Below are 18403 nucleotides of genomic sequence, written 5' to 3' on the forward strand. Positions count from 1 at the left end.
CCTTTATCACAAGGCACTCTAGTTCACCCATATTATTATTTAGACTTCTGGCATTTGTGTACAAGCACTTTAAAAACTTGTCCCTGTTTATTAGCCTGCCTTTTTCTGATGTGCCAGATTCTTTTTTATGTGACTGTTTATCATCTGATCCGGCCCTTACATTATACTTTTCAGTCCTCTGCTCCTGACTATAACCTGGAGATTCTCTATCATCAGACTCTCCCCTAAGAGAAGTCTGTGTCCGATCCACACGCTTCTCTGCAACAGTCGGCTTTCCCCCATCTCCTAGTTTAAAAACTGCTCTACAACCTTTTTAATGTTTAGTGCCAGCAGTCTGGTTCCACTTTGGTTTACTACAACTATATAAATCTGAACTATATACACAAGAATTAACGAGAGAACTACGAGTAGCTAGGGAAGTGGAGGTCAGCTAAGCCGCGCTCCACTGTTCCAACGACCGACACGGGTGGTGAGAAGGAACTGAAGGGCCGTTGGGTCGGCAGGGGTATATATTCGGCACTACAGCAGCACCACTCCAGGGGACGACCCAGCCGACCCACCGAGTGTTGCTAGGGTAAAAATCTTCCGACGAACGTGCACGCGGCGCGCATGCACCTAATTGGAATCGATATGAGCAAGCACTCGAAGAATTCGCAGCTTTCCAAAGGAATATAAATCATTTGTTTCTAGTCACAAAACTGTCACTAATATCTTATATATTGTGGTAGTGGTTCAGGACTGAGCATACCAGAGTTTAGTCAAGAGATCAAGAACTAAATGTAATTTTTAATTCTGCACTCATTATCAAAACCATATTATTCACCACTTACTTCTCCACCATGCAAGTTTAAATATATTTTTTAAAATTATGACCAAAATTTTCAAAAGTAGTCACTGATTTTGGGTGCTCCACTTGAGACACCTTGATTTTCAGAAGTGCAAAGCTCCAACTGAAGTCAAAGGGGCTGCAAGTGCTCAATACGTCTGAAAAAAATCAGCCCAGAATGTCAAAACAGGCCTTTTTAAAAACCAGAATTCAGTGCCCTTTTAAAAAGCATTTGGCTGCAGGTGATTCACTTACCATTACAATTTCAAGAGCAGGAAGAATTCCCAACTTTGCCAAAGTTTTGAAAAACGCATCTCTGTTTTGAGGTTGTAATGTCTGAGAAAATGCACAGAACTCCTTGAAAAAGTTAACCTATAACATTTGAAAGAAACATTAACCAATAAAACATTTGTGTAATTAAATTTGTAGTATATCAAAGAAAAATAGTGAACTATATTGGATAAAAACACTTGAGAAACCTGTCATTATACTTAGGTAATAATGGTAAAAGGCAGGTAGGAAAAAATCTGACTTATACAACTTGAATCTCAAATTTTGTTATATGACAAAGAGAGAAGAAAAACCCTCCTGAAAAAGTGAGAAAGTGAACACCTAGTTATCTTACTGAACTGAATACATGAAGAATTTAAATTGTCTGGCATATCTATTGTTTAAATACAACAATAACTATTTTTCTCCAATATGTTCTTGTCTCTAATACCGTAGTTCATTCTAGTGAGAGGTAAACAGGTTCAAGGAGAAATGCTGGCTATGCAACATGGTGTAGAGAATCAGGGTGGCAGCTATAAATACAAAAATAAGGGACTCCAGAGGTCATCCTTCCTTCAGTTACAAATAAGTCCAAGATTTTTAAGTACAAATCAGCAGGCAGTCCCAGTAGCCTTTAAATCATTCATAAATTTGTTCACAGTGACTTTTCAGCAATCTCAGGACTTCTGACAATAGGCCCTTGGTGAAGGATGCATCGATACAGCCAGAATTGTGGAACTCAGCAGTACTGCGTACGATAAACAATATTACATCTACATAATGGTGAAGAAAATTTTTAAGTGTCTACATTCTAATGTCCTAGTTGATACTGTCAACAGTAAAATAAAGAAAACCTCAATTTACTCTTTACTAGAGTTTGAAAACTCAATCAAGAATTTGTTGCTTCATTTTAGAAATACCTTTTTGCAGTCATTAATAAGTAACTGAAGGGAAGGTTCGCAGTACAAATTTAATATTTAAGTGTCTGAAGTTTCACATGCAAAGCAAGGACTCACCAATTCACGTCTTTTGTCATCATCTGTAGCTTCATCTGTTAATTGTGCAAAAACTTCAGACAGAAACTTCTCGTCTTCCTGCACAACACATTATATAACAATTACTATTACATCATAATAGTCAAAACTAAAAAAAGGCATTCTATTATACAGTGCCCAAGACAAGAGTTATATATAGGCATAAAATAAAATTCTCCACTTAGCTATGTGCTTCTGCTTTAGAATCTAGCATAGAATCTTTGCTGGTCTTGCTAGCTAAGTTACAGGTCACGTACTTTGACATTTTCATCTTAAATAAGGAAATCCAAGCATGCAGATTTGAAAGTGTGTGTTCCAATGGATTTTACTGTATTAAAGCATTATTTGATGTGAAATTGAGAAATGCCTTATATTAAACTTATAGTATTTCACAGAAACTAAACGGGTCAAATTTTGCCCTCAGATACATATACTTGTAAAACGCCTACTGATTTAAGTGAGAACAAAATTTAGAGCTAATGTTTTAGCCTAGTAACAGCATACCTTTATTCAGTACAGTAAAAACATCTCAAGTTCTAATGCCAAGCTTTTTTAATCCTGTTGTTTTGTAGAATAAGACTGGCCTAGAAAATCAAAACCATCTCTTAACATGTTACTGCAGAAAATAGAAGATACGAAGCTTGCTTCCTGAAGTGTCAAACTTACATAAATACCATCTCCCTTATTCCACACTCTATCCCTCACTTCTCTTCCTAATGCTCTTTTCATGGCTCATGCCTCCCAACCCATCCGCATATACTCAATTATACTGGTATAACCATGTTCACACAAATAGAGTTTTGCCAGCCATTTGGTCTGCTTTTTCTCCTTTTATATTGAAGAGTTTTTTTTAAAAAAGAACTTAACTAACTAGAAAAACCCTCTAGGATTATGCCCTGGCTTAATCCCCAAAGAGCAGAGAGTGTGAACAGTACCATCCCTCAGTTGTTCAGCCATTCCCTACTCTCCCTCTACACACTGTTCTCTGTATTTTTTGGTATGAGAAACAAAGTCCCGAGGAATCATGATACCACTGTGTCACTTCGGTTTAAAAGTACTAACCAAGGTTTTAAATATACAGTGACAACATCAGAGCGTTTACAGAAGTTATAAACCAGTACACTGATTTAAATATAAAAGCACTTTACTATGTACCAACCTGTAAAAAGCAGCATCTTTCCAAGAAACATTTACGCAATATGAAATATACACTTGTATTTAACTGTGCTACCAATTTAATAACTTGCCCTATGTACTGATCTGAAAGTTTACTTACTGGTAATTACCCGCTTAAGATAAAGATTATTAAAAAAAGAATAACATTTTCTAATGATAGTAATTAAATAGTCTAACCGTAGTCTTAAGAAATTTCATTTAAAAATTATTACAAAAAGCCTGTGAAATTCCATACGGCACAAAGGTACTCCACCTAAGGTCATCTCTACACTACAGATAATATAGTGGCAAAGCTACACCACCATGGCTATACTATCATAACCCCATTGAGTGGATGCAGACTACAACTATAATATGGGTTTTTGCATTATTGTAGGAATGCTAGGTTGACAGAGGTATTCTACTCCAGGGGTTAGGCTGGCCTAGCTACAGTGCTATTTTTTCACACCTCAGAGCCATAGCTATGTCATCCTAAATGTTAAGTGTAAACTGGCCTGATGCCAGCCTGCTTTTTGGAAACCTATGAAGACACCTGAAAAAAAAAAGTTTAAATGTCTTCCAAATATAACAGGCACTATGGGCAAAATTCAGAGGAAAAGCGTACCTTAGGCTTTTTTAAAATTGGAAAGGGTTTGCTGGTATAGCTATTCTGGCAAAGCTCCCCCTCCAGCTTATACCCATAGGCAGAAGAGTGTTTTGTTTTGTTTGTTTTTTTTACTGGCATAGCTTATATCAGTTCCCCAAATGAAATAAGTTATGCCAGCAAAAGGACTTTTCTGATGGTATGACAGCCTCTACCGTAGGGCATAGTACAACTATGACAGTTAGGGGTGTGATTTTTTTCCACACTTCTAACCAAGGCTTTGCTGGCATAGCTGTTTAAGTGTAAACCAGGCCTTAGAACCCCTTAAAGTTATGCAACATTAAAGTCATCTCCTCTGACATAACTAGCTAAGTAGCCAGTTAACCTTCTAACACCTTTCTCCAGCTCCTCTGCATGCAAGTTGTATAACTCTTCTGAGTTTGACCCTGTGAGCCTAAGGGAGACTTAAAGAGTCTAAACAGGTAAAACATTGAGAAAACTAATAATGTAAGTTTAAACAAAACAAACCTTGTACTGTTACACTTGATTGACTCGCTTCTGAATTTGGCCTCTTGTATTAGGACCCCTTTTACTAAGAAATATATTAGATCCAAATTATTCTCCAAGGCCACTGACTTACACAGTACAGCAGTACTGATTACCCACCAACGTTTACAAAATCATTTGATAACTGAAGGTTATCAAATGATTTTGTATTGAATTAATTCTGAAAACGCACCACAAAAAAGATGACATAACTAGTGCATGTTATCTGCACTATAACTGAGCAATACCTAGTATCTGGTGGTATTTCTATATTTAGCAAAGTTCTACGCAAAGTGAATAAATAATTCAAAGACAACTTCAATAAACACCATTTATAATTTTTAATTTAAAGTTTACTAGGTTAACCAGAAGGAGTAAGGAAGGCCGCTGGAACCGCTTCTATGATTAGCTTTAGAAATTAACTCCTGAATTTTAAATCCTATTCACTCTAATGAAATTCAAACTTCATTCAAGTGAATGAGGCTATCTGAAACTCAGCACTGGATCAACTTATAAAGAAAAAAAAAGTGTTCTCCAGAGCAGGCACAGTAAAAGAAAAAATCATTTATTAGTCCTCTCCACTACTGGGAAAGGCCTCTCGTCTCTTAAAGAGAAAGGTGTCCAACCCCCTGCTCAAAGCAGAACTAACCCCCAGTAAACCATCCCAGCCAGGGCTCTGTCAAGCCAGGCCTTAAAAACCTCTAAGGATGGAGATTCCACCACCTCCCTAGGTACACCATTCCAGTGTTTCACCATTCTCCTAGTGAAATAGTTTTTCCTAATATCCAACCTATACCTCCCCCCACTGCAACGTGAGACCATTGCTCCTTGTTCCGTCATCTGCCACCACTGAGAACAGCCGAGCTCCATCCTCTTTGGAACCCCTCTTCTGGTAGTTGAAGGCTGCTAGCAAATTCCCCCCTCACTCTTCTCTTCTGCAGACTAAATAAGGACAGTTCCCTCAGCCTCTCCTCATAAATCATGTACAGCAGCCCCCTAATCATTTTCACTGCCCTCCGCTGGGCGCTCTCCAATTTGTCCTCATCTTTTCTGTAGTGGGGGGCCCAAAACCGAATGCAATACTCCAGATGTGGCCTCACCAGTGCTGAATAGAGGGGAATAAATACTTCCCTCGATCTGCTGGCAATGCTCCTACTAATGCAGCCCATTATCCCGTTAGCCTTCCTGGCAACAAGGTCGCACTGTTGACTCTCATCCAGCTTCTCGTACACTGTAATCTCCAGGTCTTTTTCTGCAGAACTGCCGCTTAGCCAGTTGGTCCCCAGCCTGTAGCAATGCATGGGATTCTTCTGTCCTAAGTGCAGGGCTAGGCATTTGTCCTTGTTGAACCTCATCAGATTTCTTTTGGCCTAATCCTCCAATTTGTGTCTCAGTCACTTTGGACCCTATCCCTACCCTCCAGCATATCTACCTCTCCCCCAAGTTTGGTGTCATCCATGAACTTGCTGAGGGTGCAATCCATCCCATCATCCAGATCATTAATAAAGATGTTGAACAAAACTGCACTCAGGACCGACCCTTAGGGCACTCCGCTTGATACCGGCTGCCATCTAGACATCAAGCTGCTGAACACTGCCCATTGAGCCAGACAATCTAGCCCGCTATCCCCCTTATAGTCCATTCATCAACTTGCTTGCAAGAATTCTGTGGGAGACTGTATCAAAAGCTTTGCTAAAGTCAAGGAATATCATGTCCACCGCTTTCCCCGTATCTGCAGAGCCAGTTATCTCATCACAGAAGGCTTGGTCAGGGATAACTTGCCCTTGGTGAATCCATGCTGACTGTTCCTGATCACCTTCCTCTCCTCCAAGCGCTTCAAAATGGATTCCTTAAGGACCTGCTCCATAATTTTTCCAGGAACTGAGACAAGCATGTCTTTACTACAGGGGGTAATACAACAATTTAGATTTTCCCTTCTGTGTGAAGGGATTACTTTCATTCACATACATTTTTAGCAGCAGCAGCCACCGTCACCATCCTAATGTGGAATAGGTGGCTTATGGAAAGTAGCTTTTAAAATATAAACATGTCAGTGTGCCCCACTTGCACAAGTAGCCAGGTTTTGAAATGTGTGCAACTACAGCTATCATCTAATTTTACTTAAAAAAAAAACAATCAAGTAAACTTAAGACTGCAAAATTTTCATTAGAGTAGTTAAAAGTAATGAAGTAGTGACACAACATATCAAGGCCTCAAGCACTCTTCAGGGGCCAGTTAAGAAAGGAGTTAATCAGAACAGGGATAAGAGTTTTCTGTTAAGATGCAATCAGACTTTCACAAATAAGTTGATGAAATCTAAATTGGAAAAACAGCGCACAAACAGAGTTTGGAGGTGGGGGAAAAAAGAAATACAGACACTCCCCGACTTATGCAAGCATTCCATTCCAGAACATCTTGCGTAACTTGACTTTTGCGTAAGTCAGAATCATATCTCCCACCATTACACAAAAAAACACTCCTTATTTCTAGCTTACGGAACTTTTTCCGTAAACTCGGATTTGCGTACGTCGGGTTTACGTACTTTGGGAAGCGTCTGTAAAACAAACCAAAAAAAAAAAAAACCCCAATGACCCCAATGTCCTGAGATGGTGTCTCAGAAAATAAAGAGCTTTCATTTCATTTTTATCTGTAGCAAGATCCCATATAAACAAAAATGAGGGAGAAACCTCTCTCTTTAAGAGAAACCTGTCTCAAACCCAAATTCTTCTATTAATTTTGTTAGTCAGCAGTTTTATTTTTGAGTTTCTTTAGGCTATCAAATCAGTTAACTAATGTCAAACTTAACTAAGTACGAGACGTTCATACAATCCACAACCTAAAAGCAAGCAATTCCCTTTATATATATATTCTTTTCTCTCAGTGTTCTGCTTCACTTTCTGGGAATTTCACTCCTCACACCATCCCTTATGCCTTCCTCCCTCTCTGCTCACTTTCTGGGATTTTTATTGATCCCTCACTTTCATTAGTATATCTTCTGAATCCCTTCACCTTTCCTGGAGACTACCCATGCCCAGAGATTAACCAGTTTCACCCTTTGAGAAAACCCTCTCTGCACAATGGCCTAGAGCAGGAGCAGAATAAAATCAATTAGGTACCTGTCAGTTTTACTCTGGTGCTAGCATAAAACAACAACAGAATTTGGGTTGGAAAATAGAGACTACCCATAATTTCATGTGAAGCATAAATGGCCTTTCACCAAAGCACTGTCTCTGGTACTTCCTGGTGGTGCTCCAAGCTATTCTTCTAGTACTTCTGGCTAGTAAGTGTCTGATAAATGTTTTTAAGCCCAATAACAGTTTTGCTTTTATTATTAAATACCACCATGGGGCACTGATGTCAAGAAGCACTAATCAAATTAAGTTGGTTGTTATAAAGCAGTGGTTCTCAACCAGAGGTCTTTCAGGAGGTACATCAACTCATCTAGATATTGGACTAGTTTTACAAAAAAGCATAAAAAGCACTAGCGAAGTCAGCACAAACTAAAATTTCATAAGACTTGTTTATACTGTTCTATATACACTATACACTGAAATGTAAGTAGAATATTTATATTTGTCAATTTATTTTATAATTATATGGTAAAAATGAGAAAATAAGCAATTTTTCAGAATACTATGCTGTGACATTTTTGTATTTTCATGTCTGATTTAATAAACAAGTAGTTTTTAAGTGAGGTGCAACTTGGGGGTACGCAAGACAAATCAGACTCCTGAAAAGGGTACAGTAGTTTGGAAAGATTGAGAGCTACTATTGTAGAGCACTTGGTGCCACAAATGAATAGCACTAATGTAGATAACATGCTCAGAAACATTCCTGCTATACCTATTACAAATGAGGGATTAATGATCTGCTGTGAAAATATTTTGTCACATTGAAGCGTTGCTATCCATAAATATAAGAGAAATAAAACTGCATGCTGTCTGATGAAAACAGTTTCAAATGCATTGTAATTCACTCACAGACTGAAGACTACATTATAGATGTGTGTAGGTTATTATGGTACTTCTAGTCTATTCACCATTTTCCATTGCAGCATTTTGCTATTTATAATCAGGTTTTTGAAGTCTATGATACATTTCAGATGGTTGTAATGTATTTTAAACTCAATTTTTATGCTTTTATGTCATATAACTAACATCTGTTTCAAGTGTGGGGAAGCACCAAGGATACTGTGCAAACAGAACTAAAGATATACATGATTAAATGACACTGAAATAAAGATGTACAATTAACCTCAAAATCACAATTGGAAGTCTCAATTTACAATCCCGTCCCACCTCCTTCTATTCACTTACCTGCAACATACTGACAATCTCAACTTTGTTGAAGAAAATAAAGGAAGTGAGGGTAGAAAGAAAATTCTCTTCAAAAACTGACGGTGTTGGCAAGATGATGTCCTGAATGTATTGTACCCGGTAAGTCTGATGAATCTTTTGCCTAAGTTCAGAGTCTGTTATAGGTATAACCTCTTTAAATTTTGCTGTTTTGGTCAAGAACTCCCTGTGCCTTTTTGGCTGAGCCAAAGCAGGGTCGTACTCGAGGCATCCCACAACATCCATAATACACTCATCAGAAAACATTACCTCAAACAGAGTTGCTTTATTGAGGAACAAAATTCCTCTAATAATTTCATACAAATGATGTAAACCTTCAGTGTTCTCTAGATTCTCGCAAACCTGGAAAAGCTGCAATAGTTTTTTAACGTAGCCTTCATTTTCCAAGGCAAGCGCTAACTTTTCTCTACGGATGGGTGAGGAGAGAACAGAGGTAACTAGGTCAGCAATCTCTTCAAGTTTGTTGAGTTCACAAGTAGGAAGATCAATCAAATGACTAGTTTCAGGCATTTCTTCAAAGCGTTCTTCTTCTGATTCATCAATAAGGTCCTGTGTGACTTCCACTGACGGATCTTTACCTTGAACCTAAAAATGGAATGGAAACAATTACTGTCTTATCCCAAAAATATACTAGACATAGAGAAAACATTGAAGTTGGTAATTTATATAACTCATATAATTATATAAGTTAGAACCTCAGAGTTACAAACACCTTGGGAATGGAGGTTGTTCATAACTCCAAAAAAACATGCTATAGCTGTTTTTTCAAAAGTTTACAATGGAACATTGACTTAACACAGCTTTGAAACTTCACTATGCAGAAGAAAAATGCTGCTTTCCTTTTTTTTTTAGTTTATGTTTAACAAAATACTGTGCTATAGTTGTTTTTTTTTTAAATTAAAAAAAAAATTGTTGCTGTCTCTGTTGCTGCCTGATTGCATACATTTGGTTCCAAATGAGGTGTGTCATTGACTGGTCAGTTCATAACTGTTCAATTTCTACTGTAGTGCCAACAGCCTGCTAGGCACTTTACAGCCATGCATGAAAATAAGGTCACTGCCTTAAATAATGATCATTAAAAATTCTATACTTATTTCAAAACAAGGTAACTTTTTAACCTTTACAAAAAGTTCTTTGCAATTCCACTGAATAGTAATATTATAGAATTAAAATGTTCAAGAAGATAGAGATAGTGAAGTTTATGCAGTATTCATATAATGAATATCATAAAAAGAACAATCCTTTTTTGTAAACTGGGCTAGCAGAAGCACTAGGGAAACCCAATTATTAAAAAACAACTGTTTCCATTCCTATTTTGGACACTGGTGTGAAAGTGACTTGAAAAACAAACAGAAATAAAGTCCTAAAAATACAAGTGCAATCTCAGACAGCATTTGGATTATATAACTAGGAATACACTTCGAATATTTAAAGTGAATAGTTCTAGTTAAAAAAAAAATACTCAGCAGGGGCTCAGCAGAAAAATACTTAGCTAAACAAACTCAGGGTATCCAAGATATACAAACTGAAGTTTTATGGAAGAGCTGTAAATCCTAAAAACCTCAGTGTTTAAAATGGAAATATGGAAGGTCAACCACAGCAGCACTATGAGATGCTGTGAAGCAAAACTTAATTTGTTCATTATCTACATAAAAACTTACATAGGACTGTTTTATACTAAACCTAATTATAATAAACCTAAATAACATAGCACAATTCTTCCTGCAGTATTTTACAAATGGTTTTAAAACATGTGTGAAGCAACTAATAAAGAGACCAACAAATTCAGTTGTTGAGAGGAAGTCTTCTAATAAAGGTGGAGCAGAACTGTTCTCAACAAATGTATCTAAAAGCAATCATTTTACTGGTTTTACCTGATATCAACATGACAGCCATCCCTGGAGTGGCAGCAACCAACTATTCCTTGACAGGCTACACAATATGAGGGGAAAAGGAAAGAAGGAAGACCAGGGAAAGCAACTTTTTAAAAAGTGCCACAGAATGCTTAATATTAATTGAGAATGGATAGGAGTTCTGTTTTTAAATGTTCTCATTCAAAAGGTCTAAGACTGATGTTAAGTCAGTGGGTCCAGATTTATTTCCAGTGGAAGGTCAGTGATTCCAACTTGACTTTTTGTGCCTATGATCCTGGAAACCCATATGAGCTAATGTTGACCACTGCTCAACTTTTGATAAATCATCCAGTAAGTTATTAGTCATAAGTCTGATCCCACTTGCCACCAGGGATCACATAGCATAGAATGTTTGAGATGGGCAGAATAGAGAGAGAGCAATTTTAGAAGGTATAAAACTAAAGGATTGTCCACACAGGAAATTTACTGGCATAATTATACCAGAATAATTCCCTGTGTGGACATTCTTATTCTGGAAAAGTGTCCACTTGGGGAATTATACCAATAGAACTATAGCGGTATAATTATATTGATAAGTTTCCCCATGTAGTCAAGCCCTAAGACACAAGTGAAGCTTCACTTAACACTCATTAAGATGAAGGGATGCAGTTCACATCTCTCTTGGGGTAAAATCCTGGTCCCTCCTTGCTAGGGATGGGAGATCCTGGGAGAATTCTGTGCCACTGTGCACGTGCAGAATTCATGTCCTGCACAGAATTTTTTTCCTCTGCAGAAAATACATTCCAACAGAGAGGTACTAGTTACGCCTTTCGCCCACCAGGGGCTGCTGTGGCACCAGACCACAGGGCAGCCGCTCCAGGGTGGGATCAGCCCCAGCTGTGGATAGGAAAGAAAAGAGGCTGCATTCCTCACAGCACCCTGCCTGTTGGGCCAGGTCAGGACGCCTGGGATAGGAGGGCGGGGGGATGAACAACATGGGGCACACGGGAGTTCTGGAAGGTCACAGACTGGGGTTCAAAAGGGCTAGTGGGGGGACAGATTTGGGAGAGGGCTGAATGAGAATGGGGGTACAGGATAGGGATGTAAATGGTGTTTAAAAAGTTAAGCATTTAAATGATTAAAAATATGTTGCTTAAACAGTTAACTGATTAAGCAGCTGGCACCTGCTCCAGCCGGGCAGCGCTGGCTCTGGGGTTAATGGTTAAGGCGGGTTAACCGGTAAGCATTAGTCTTACTGAGTAACCTTTTACATCCCTAGTACAGGGCCACATGGGGACAGAGGAGAGGTGGCAGACTTGGGGTGTAGGGACATATGGGGCCAGGGGGCCGGGGTGTAGGGCCACATGGGGGAAGAGGGTGGCTGAGTGGGTGGGCAGGGCCACATGGGGAGGAGGGCAGATGTACCTGACTGAATGAGAGAGGTTAGGAGTCAGCCAGGATCTGCATGGGGGAGGCTGTCTAAGAATCACTCCTCTTCCCCCCAAAAATCTGTTCCATACTTCTTCCCCCCCACACATACACACGCCCAACAACTCTCCAAGTTCAAACCTAGACTCCTTCCCAACAATTACTTCCCTGACGCTCAGCACCTCCGTTACCCCTGATTCCCCAAGCCTTTGCACTATTAAGGGGTGCGGGAAATATGGTTCTGTATTGTAGTTTAAATGCATTATTACTCAAAAGTTCTGTATTAATATGCCGAGTAAGGAATCCCATTGTCAAAAAACATTTCCTGTATTTGCTATCTGTATTATTACAGATACATACTTGCTGACAGGTATTTTGAAATAAATTACCAAAGTAATTGAAACTGGAGTGATTATATTGTGTAATTTTGACAATAAGCAGAATTTTAAAATATTGTGCACAATTTTTAGGTGCAGAATTCTCCCAGGAGTAACCATTTCATACCACTGAACATTTAAAGTACTTTGTAGTCACTACTAATCTGATCCCACTCATGTAACTAATTTCTTTTGCAACAAAAGCCAAGAATGGTACTCTACTATTTTGAGAGTGCAAAGTCAGTAGTACACTAACCCCTGCCCTTTCCATGAACATAGAAAAACCCAAAAGCTCTATCTATTCAATAAGTTGCAATATTAATTTCTGCCCGTGTACTTACAGTAATATTTGAGAACCATAATTATACTGAGAATAAGCCTTAAAACACCAAAGATAATGAGCTCAGAAAACTAAACCCAACCCCATTAAACACAATTTTGCCCAAACACCGCATCACTGGTCAGATTGCAGGGGGAGAGATGGTTCCCTTTCACTCCAACATATAGTCAATAGCAGGCACAGCGGATACTTAAGTCATCTTAAGCCTACAAACACAAAAAACCTAGATAAGCATTATTCTAAGTGAGTATTAACTTTACATCATTTTATTTCACTTCCACATTGTAATAGGATTTCTATAGATTTTCACTGTAATCTGACTTTGTAGCACACACGCAAGTTACAAAACCGGAGAGGGCTATTGTGATCATCTCTAGTCTGACTTCTTGGGTAACACAGACCATAAGACCTCCCTGAATTAATTAACATTTGAACTAGAGCATCTCTTTTGGAAAAATATCCCATCTTGATTTAAAATATGTAACTAGGAGGTTACACATTTTATGTTTCTGTAGGCTGAGCAAATTGCACCCTAGGCACTCCTAGTACCCTCCATTCTCCCTGACAAGATTGCTGTGAGCTACTCTCCCCTCCCCACTATTTCAGGGACTCACTACAACCCTCCCAGCCCCACTTCTCATTCCAGGGCCTCTGTGTATATCCCATTCACCCCTCCCCATTGTTCCTCCCAGGTCCCCATCCCCCCCCCCCATGCCATGGGCTCTGATCCCGCCCTTTCAGGGCCCCTCATTCTTCTCCTCCATAGCTGAATATATATATATATATATATATATATATATATCTCGACATGGGCAGAGATAAAATGAGGGGTATTCTTATGCTGGAATGTGTTAATTTATACCATCAACTGATTCTTTGATCTATAGAGAATTACAGAAGAGGCTGACATTGTGGTTGTGCTAACCAGATGTCAAGGACTCAGTGTGCCCCCTCATTTCCCCCCTTTACTTTTCCCCCTGGATTTTCATCAAAATAAATAGGGTGCTCAGAATAATCCCTGAAATTTTGGAATTGATCAAATACAGCATCCAAAAGTTACTATGTTACATCAGAGAAATACTATCTAGTTGACTGTAAAGAAAAAGATTAATAAAATTCAAATCACATCATAACATGGTCTCTTATTAACTTTATCAAATTGATGCAACTGAAAAGTGTATGTATGAAAAGTGAGATGTAAATCTCAATCTCAAAACAGGTTTCTGATGTAAAGTTTGCCTCTTCCCTTGTATTGATTTTACAATGGTGTAATTCCATTATCTTGTTACTCCTGTCTTATAACTGTAAGTGACCAGAATAAGTCCTGCAAAATCTAAATGATCTATGTATGATAAAACCCCACTATCAAGGATTATGAGTAAAATACCAAGTGTTTAATTCACATTTTCAAAAGTAACTTCCGCAATTATGAGTCTAAGTCTCACTGAAAAAAAACATGGATCTTAGCCTAAGTGTCTACATCATTTTTGAAAACGCAACTTAGGTCCCTTTAGAAGTTTTACTCTACATTTACATTTGAATAATGCTGTAATAGCATCAGCCACCTTCCCTTCCCCCCTCATGACCAGAGGTGGCTCTGCGCTGCCCTGACTCAGTTTCCCCTCTTGCTTCCTCGATAACTCAAAAAGAGGCTTCCACAAGCCCAATAACAGCCCTTACTGGGCTCTGGTTTTAATAACAAAGTTCCAAAATGAACATAGAAAGGCCTTAGCCTGGGCATAGCCCTTTCTCCGTGAGATACTCTCTCTTCCTCTATTTTCTAAACCTTTGGAGAAGACAAGTCCTGGCCTGTCTTCCTTACTTTCTCCCCAGAAGAAAACTAGAACTTCCAACTAGTTTTTTCTCCCAAGCCCCTTCAGGGAACACTTTCTCTCCATGGAACTTCACTTACTCTGTAGTTCCCCCTTGGCTGTCCAAAAAGGATGTTATGCTATTACCTCAGAGGCCTGGTTTAGTGACATGACTTGATCCACCTGGAGAGGCAAATCAGCTGTGTCACAGGTAGGCAGAGACCCACCTCACTTTAGTAGGGCCAGCTACCCAGCAACATTTACAAAAATATGGACTTCCATCATGAAAAATAGACACTTTGCTCAAAATAGTAACAAAGACCTAATAAATTTGGCATGTTACACACTTTTGACTTAAGTTACAATGGCATAAATAACTTGTTAGTATGGCATTAAAAAACCTGAAAGCTTAGCGGTCTTTTATTTTTAAAAACATTTTAGTATGTGCTCTTTAGATATCAAGTTTCATAATTAAAGATTATTATAATATGAGGCTATCCCCCTCTGAGCCTGATCCTGAGACAGAAGTTAGACACACAGAATGTAAGTTAATGAGGTAATACACAGAACACACCTCTGGATGAAGATTGGTGGCTAGCTCCTCTGATCTTTGTTATAAAGAACAGTTAAACAAAAGCCAGTGAGTCTACACTGAACGGATCCAAAAATTAACACGGTTGGCTCATTATTTGTTATTGTTTCATTTACACCAAGAAGAGAACTGAAAAGTAATCTGAAAGTGGACTGAAAGGTTGCTAATACTTTTAAAGACTATTACATCGCCAAAATATTCTCTTCTGCAGTAACATTTAGGGTCTAATCCTGCAATGTATTGAACTCCCTCAACTAACAGGACACTCCCTCAACCCACAGTCAACAGTCACTACAAGAATTATTTTCTCCTCTTTCTCCAGAAATGGTAAACAGCACTGTCAAAATGCTGCATCTCCCACACTGATATTAATGCATTTCTGGGGGAATTCTGCACCACTGAGCAAGTGCAGATTTCATGTCCCCCACAGAATCATCGATTCTGCTGGGGAGGTGCTGCAATTACACCTGTCACCCACCAGGGACTGCTGTGGTGCCAGAAGAGAAGGCAGCTAGCTCACTGCTGGAGCAGCCAGCTGCGGAGAAGGAGGGGATAGAGGCTGCCTTCCTCATAGCACCTTGCCTGCAGGCTCAGGTGAGGAGGCAAGGGACATGGAGGTGTGGGGATGTGGAAGAGGACAGAGAAGGGCACAGGTGCCTGCTGGGGGGACAACAGCAGGCCTTCAGAAGGGTTAGTGGGGGGACAGACTGGGGTGAGGCCACAGGAGCTAGTGGGGTGACAGCATTGAACAAGGAGCTGAGTGGGGGTGCAGGGTTAGATGGGGGAGGGAGAAGGAAGTGAGGGACACATGGTGATGGGAGCAGATGTGCCTGACCGAATGGGGGAGGCTTTCCAACTCCCTAACAATCCCCCCACTCCATACACACAACCCCTAAAAAACAAACATTCTTCTCCCACCCATAACCAACAACCCTCCAGGTTCACTCCCAGGCTCCTTCCCAGCAATTACTTCCCACTCCATCTCCTCTGTTACACCTGACTCCCCCAAGCCTTTGCACAGCTTCTGAGGGGTGCGAGAGCTACTTTTTTTAATTGTAGCTTGAATTATTATTCAGAGTTCTGTATTAATATGCCTAGTAAATAATCTATTTGTCAAAAAACATTTCCTGAATAATTTTTGTTGTCTGTACTGTTCCAGACATATTTGCTGACACATTTTGAAATAGATTACCAAAATAATTGAAACTGGTGTGATTATAGTGTGTTGGTTTAATAAAATATGCAGAATTTAGCAGAATTTTAAAATATTATGCACAGATTTTTTAATCATAGAATCTCAGGAGGGACCTCAGGAGGTCATCTAGTCCAACCCCCTGCTCAAAGCAGGACCAATTCCCAACTAAATGATCCCAGCCAGGGCTTTCTCAAGCCTGACCTTAAAAACCTCTAAGGAAGGAGATTCCACCACCTCCCTAGGTAACCCATTCCAGTGCTCCACCACTCTCTGAATGAAAAAGTTTTTCCTAATATCCTCCCCCACTGCAACTTGAGACCATTACTCCTTATTCTGTCATCTGCTACCACTGAGAACAGTCTAGATCTTTGGAACCCCCTTTCAAGTAGTTGAAAGCAGCTACCAAATCCCCGCCCCCCTTTCTTCTCTTCTGCAGAATAAACAATCCCAGTTCCCTCAGCCTCTCCTCATAAGTCATGTGCTCCAGCCCCCTAATCATTTATGTTGCCCTCTGCCGGATTCTTTCCAATTTTTCCACATCCTTCTTGTACTGTGGGGCCCAAAACTGGACACAGTACTCCAGATGAGGCCTCACCAATGCCAAATAGAGAGGAATGATCACGTCCCTCGATCTGCTGGCAATGCCCCTACTTATACAGCCCAAAATGACATTAGCCTTTTTGGCAACAAGGGCACACTGTTGACTGGAAAAAAAGGTAATGTATTGCCCATCTTTAAAAAAGGGAAGAAGGAAGATACAGGGAACTACAGGCCAGTCAGTCTCACCTCAGTCCCTGGAAAAATCATGGAACAGGTCCTCAAGGAATCAATTCTGAACCACTTAAAGGAGGGGAAAGTGATCAGGAACAGTCAGCATGGATTCACCAAGGGCAAGTCATGCCTGACTAACCTAACTGCCTTCTATGATGAGATAACCGGCTCTGTGGATAAGGGGAAAGCAGTGGATGTGCTATTTCTGGACTTTAGCAAAGCTTTTGATACAGTCTCCCACAGTATTCTTGCCAGCAAGTTAAAGAAGTATGGGCTGGATGAATGGACGGTAAGGTGGATAGAAAACTGGCTAGATGGTCGGGCTCAACGGGTAGTGATCAATGGTTCCATGTCTAGTTGGCAGCTGGTATCAAACGGAGTGCCCCAAGGGTCGGTCCTGGGGCCGGTTTTGTTCAATATCTTCATTAATGATCTGGAGGGTGAAGTGGACTGCACCCTTAGCAAGTTTGCAGATGACACTAAACTGGGAGGAGTGGTTGATATGCTGGAGGGTAGGGATAGGATACAGAGGGACCTAGACAAATTAGAGGATTGGGCCAAAAGAAATATGATGAGGTTCAGCAAGGACAAGTGCAGAGTCCTGCACTTAGGACAGAAGAATCCCATGCACTGCTACAGACTAGAGACCGAATGGCTGGGCAGCAGTTCTGCAGAAAAGGACCTAGGGGTTAGGGTGGACGAAAAGCTGAATATGAGTCAACCGTGTGCCCTTGTTGCCAAGAAGGTTAATGTCATTTTGGGCTGTATAAGTAGGGGCATTGCCAGCAGATCGAGGGATGTGATCATTCCCCTCTATTCGACATTGGTGAGGCCTCATCTGGAGTACTGTCCCCAGTTTTGGGCCCCACAGTACAAGAAGGATGTGGAAAAATTGGAAAGAATCCGGCAGAGGGCAACAAATGATTAGGGGGCTGGAGCACATGACTTATGAGGAGAGGCTGAGGGAACTGAGATTGTTTAGCCTGCAGAAGAGAAGAATGAGGGGGGATTTGATAGCTGCTTTCAACTACCTGAAAGGGGGTTCCAAAGAGGATGGATCTAGACTGTTCTCAGTGGTAGAAGATGACAGAACAAGGAGTAATGGTCTCAAGTTGCAGAGGGGGAGGTTTAGGTTGGACATTAGGAAAAACTTTTTCACTAGTAGGGTGGTGAAGAAATGGAATGGGTTACCTAGGGAGGTGGTGGAATCTCCTTCCTTAGAGGTTTTTAAGGTCAGGCTTGACAA

General features: G+C 40.0%; 1 protein-coding gene across 5 annotated transcripts in view; it reads right to left on the bottom strand.

The window, feature by feature from the left end:
* PPP4R3B (protein phosphatase 4 regulatory subunit 3B) overlaps positions 1-18403 on the bottom strand; it is a 102991-nt gene that overhangs the window by 63752 nt on the left and 20836 nt on the right. For all 5 annotated transcript variants that reach the window (XM_045011925.1, XM_045011928.1, XM_045011927.1 and 2 more), the window contains 3 exons: positions 8752-9375; positions 2113-2190; positions 1082-1198 (listed from right to left, as the gene is read on the bottom strand). In XM_045011925.1, the coding sequence (XP_044867860.1) occupies positions 1082-1198; positions 2113-2190; positions 8752-9375 (819 nt within the window). The remainder of the gene's footprint in view (positions 1-1081; positions 1199-2112; positions 2191-8751; positions 9376-18403) is intronic.

This window comes from Mauremys mutica, chromosome 3 (genome assembly GCF_020497125.1).
Source record: "Mauremys mutica isolate MM-2020 ecotype Southern chromosome 3, ASM2049712v1, whole genome shotgun sequence".
In the NCBI taxonomy this organism is placed as follows: Eukaryota; Metazoa; Chordata; order Testudines; family Geoemydidae; genus Mauremys; species Mauremys mutica.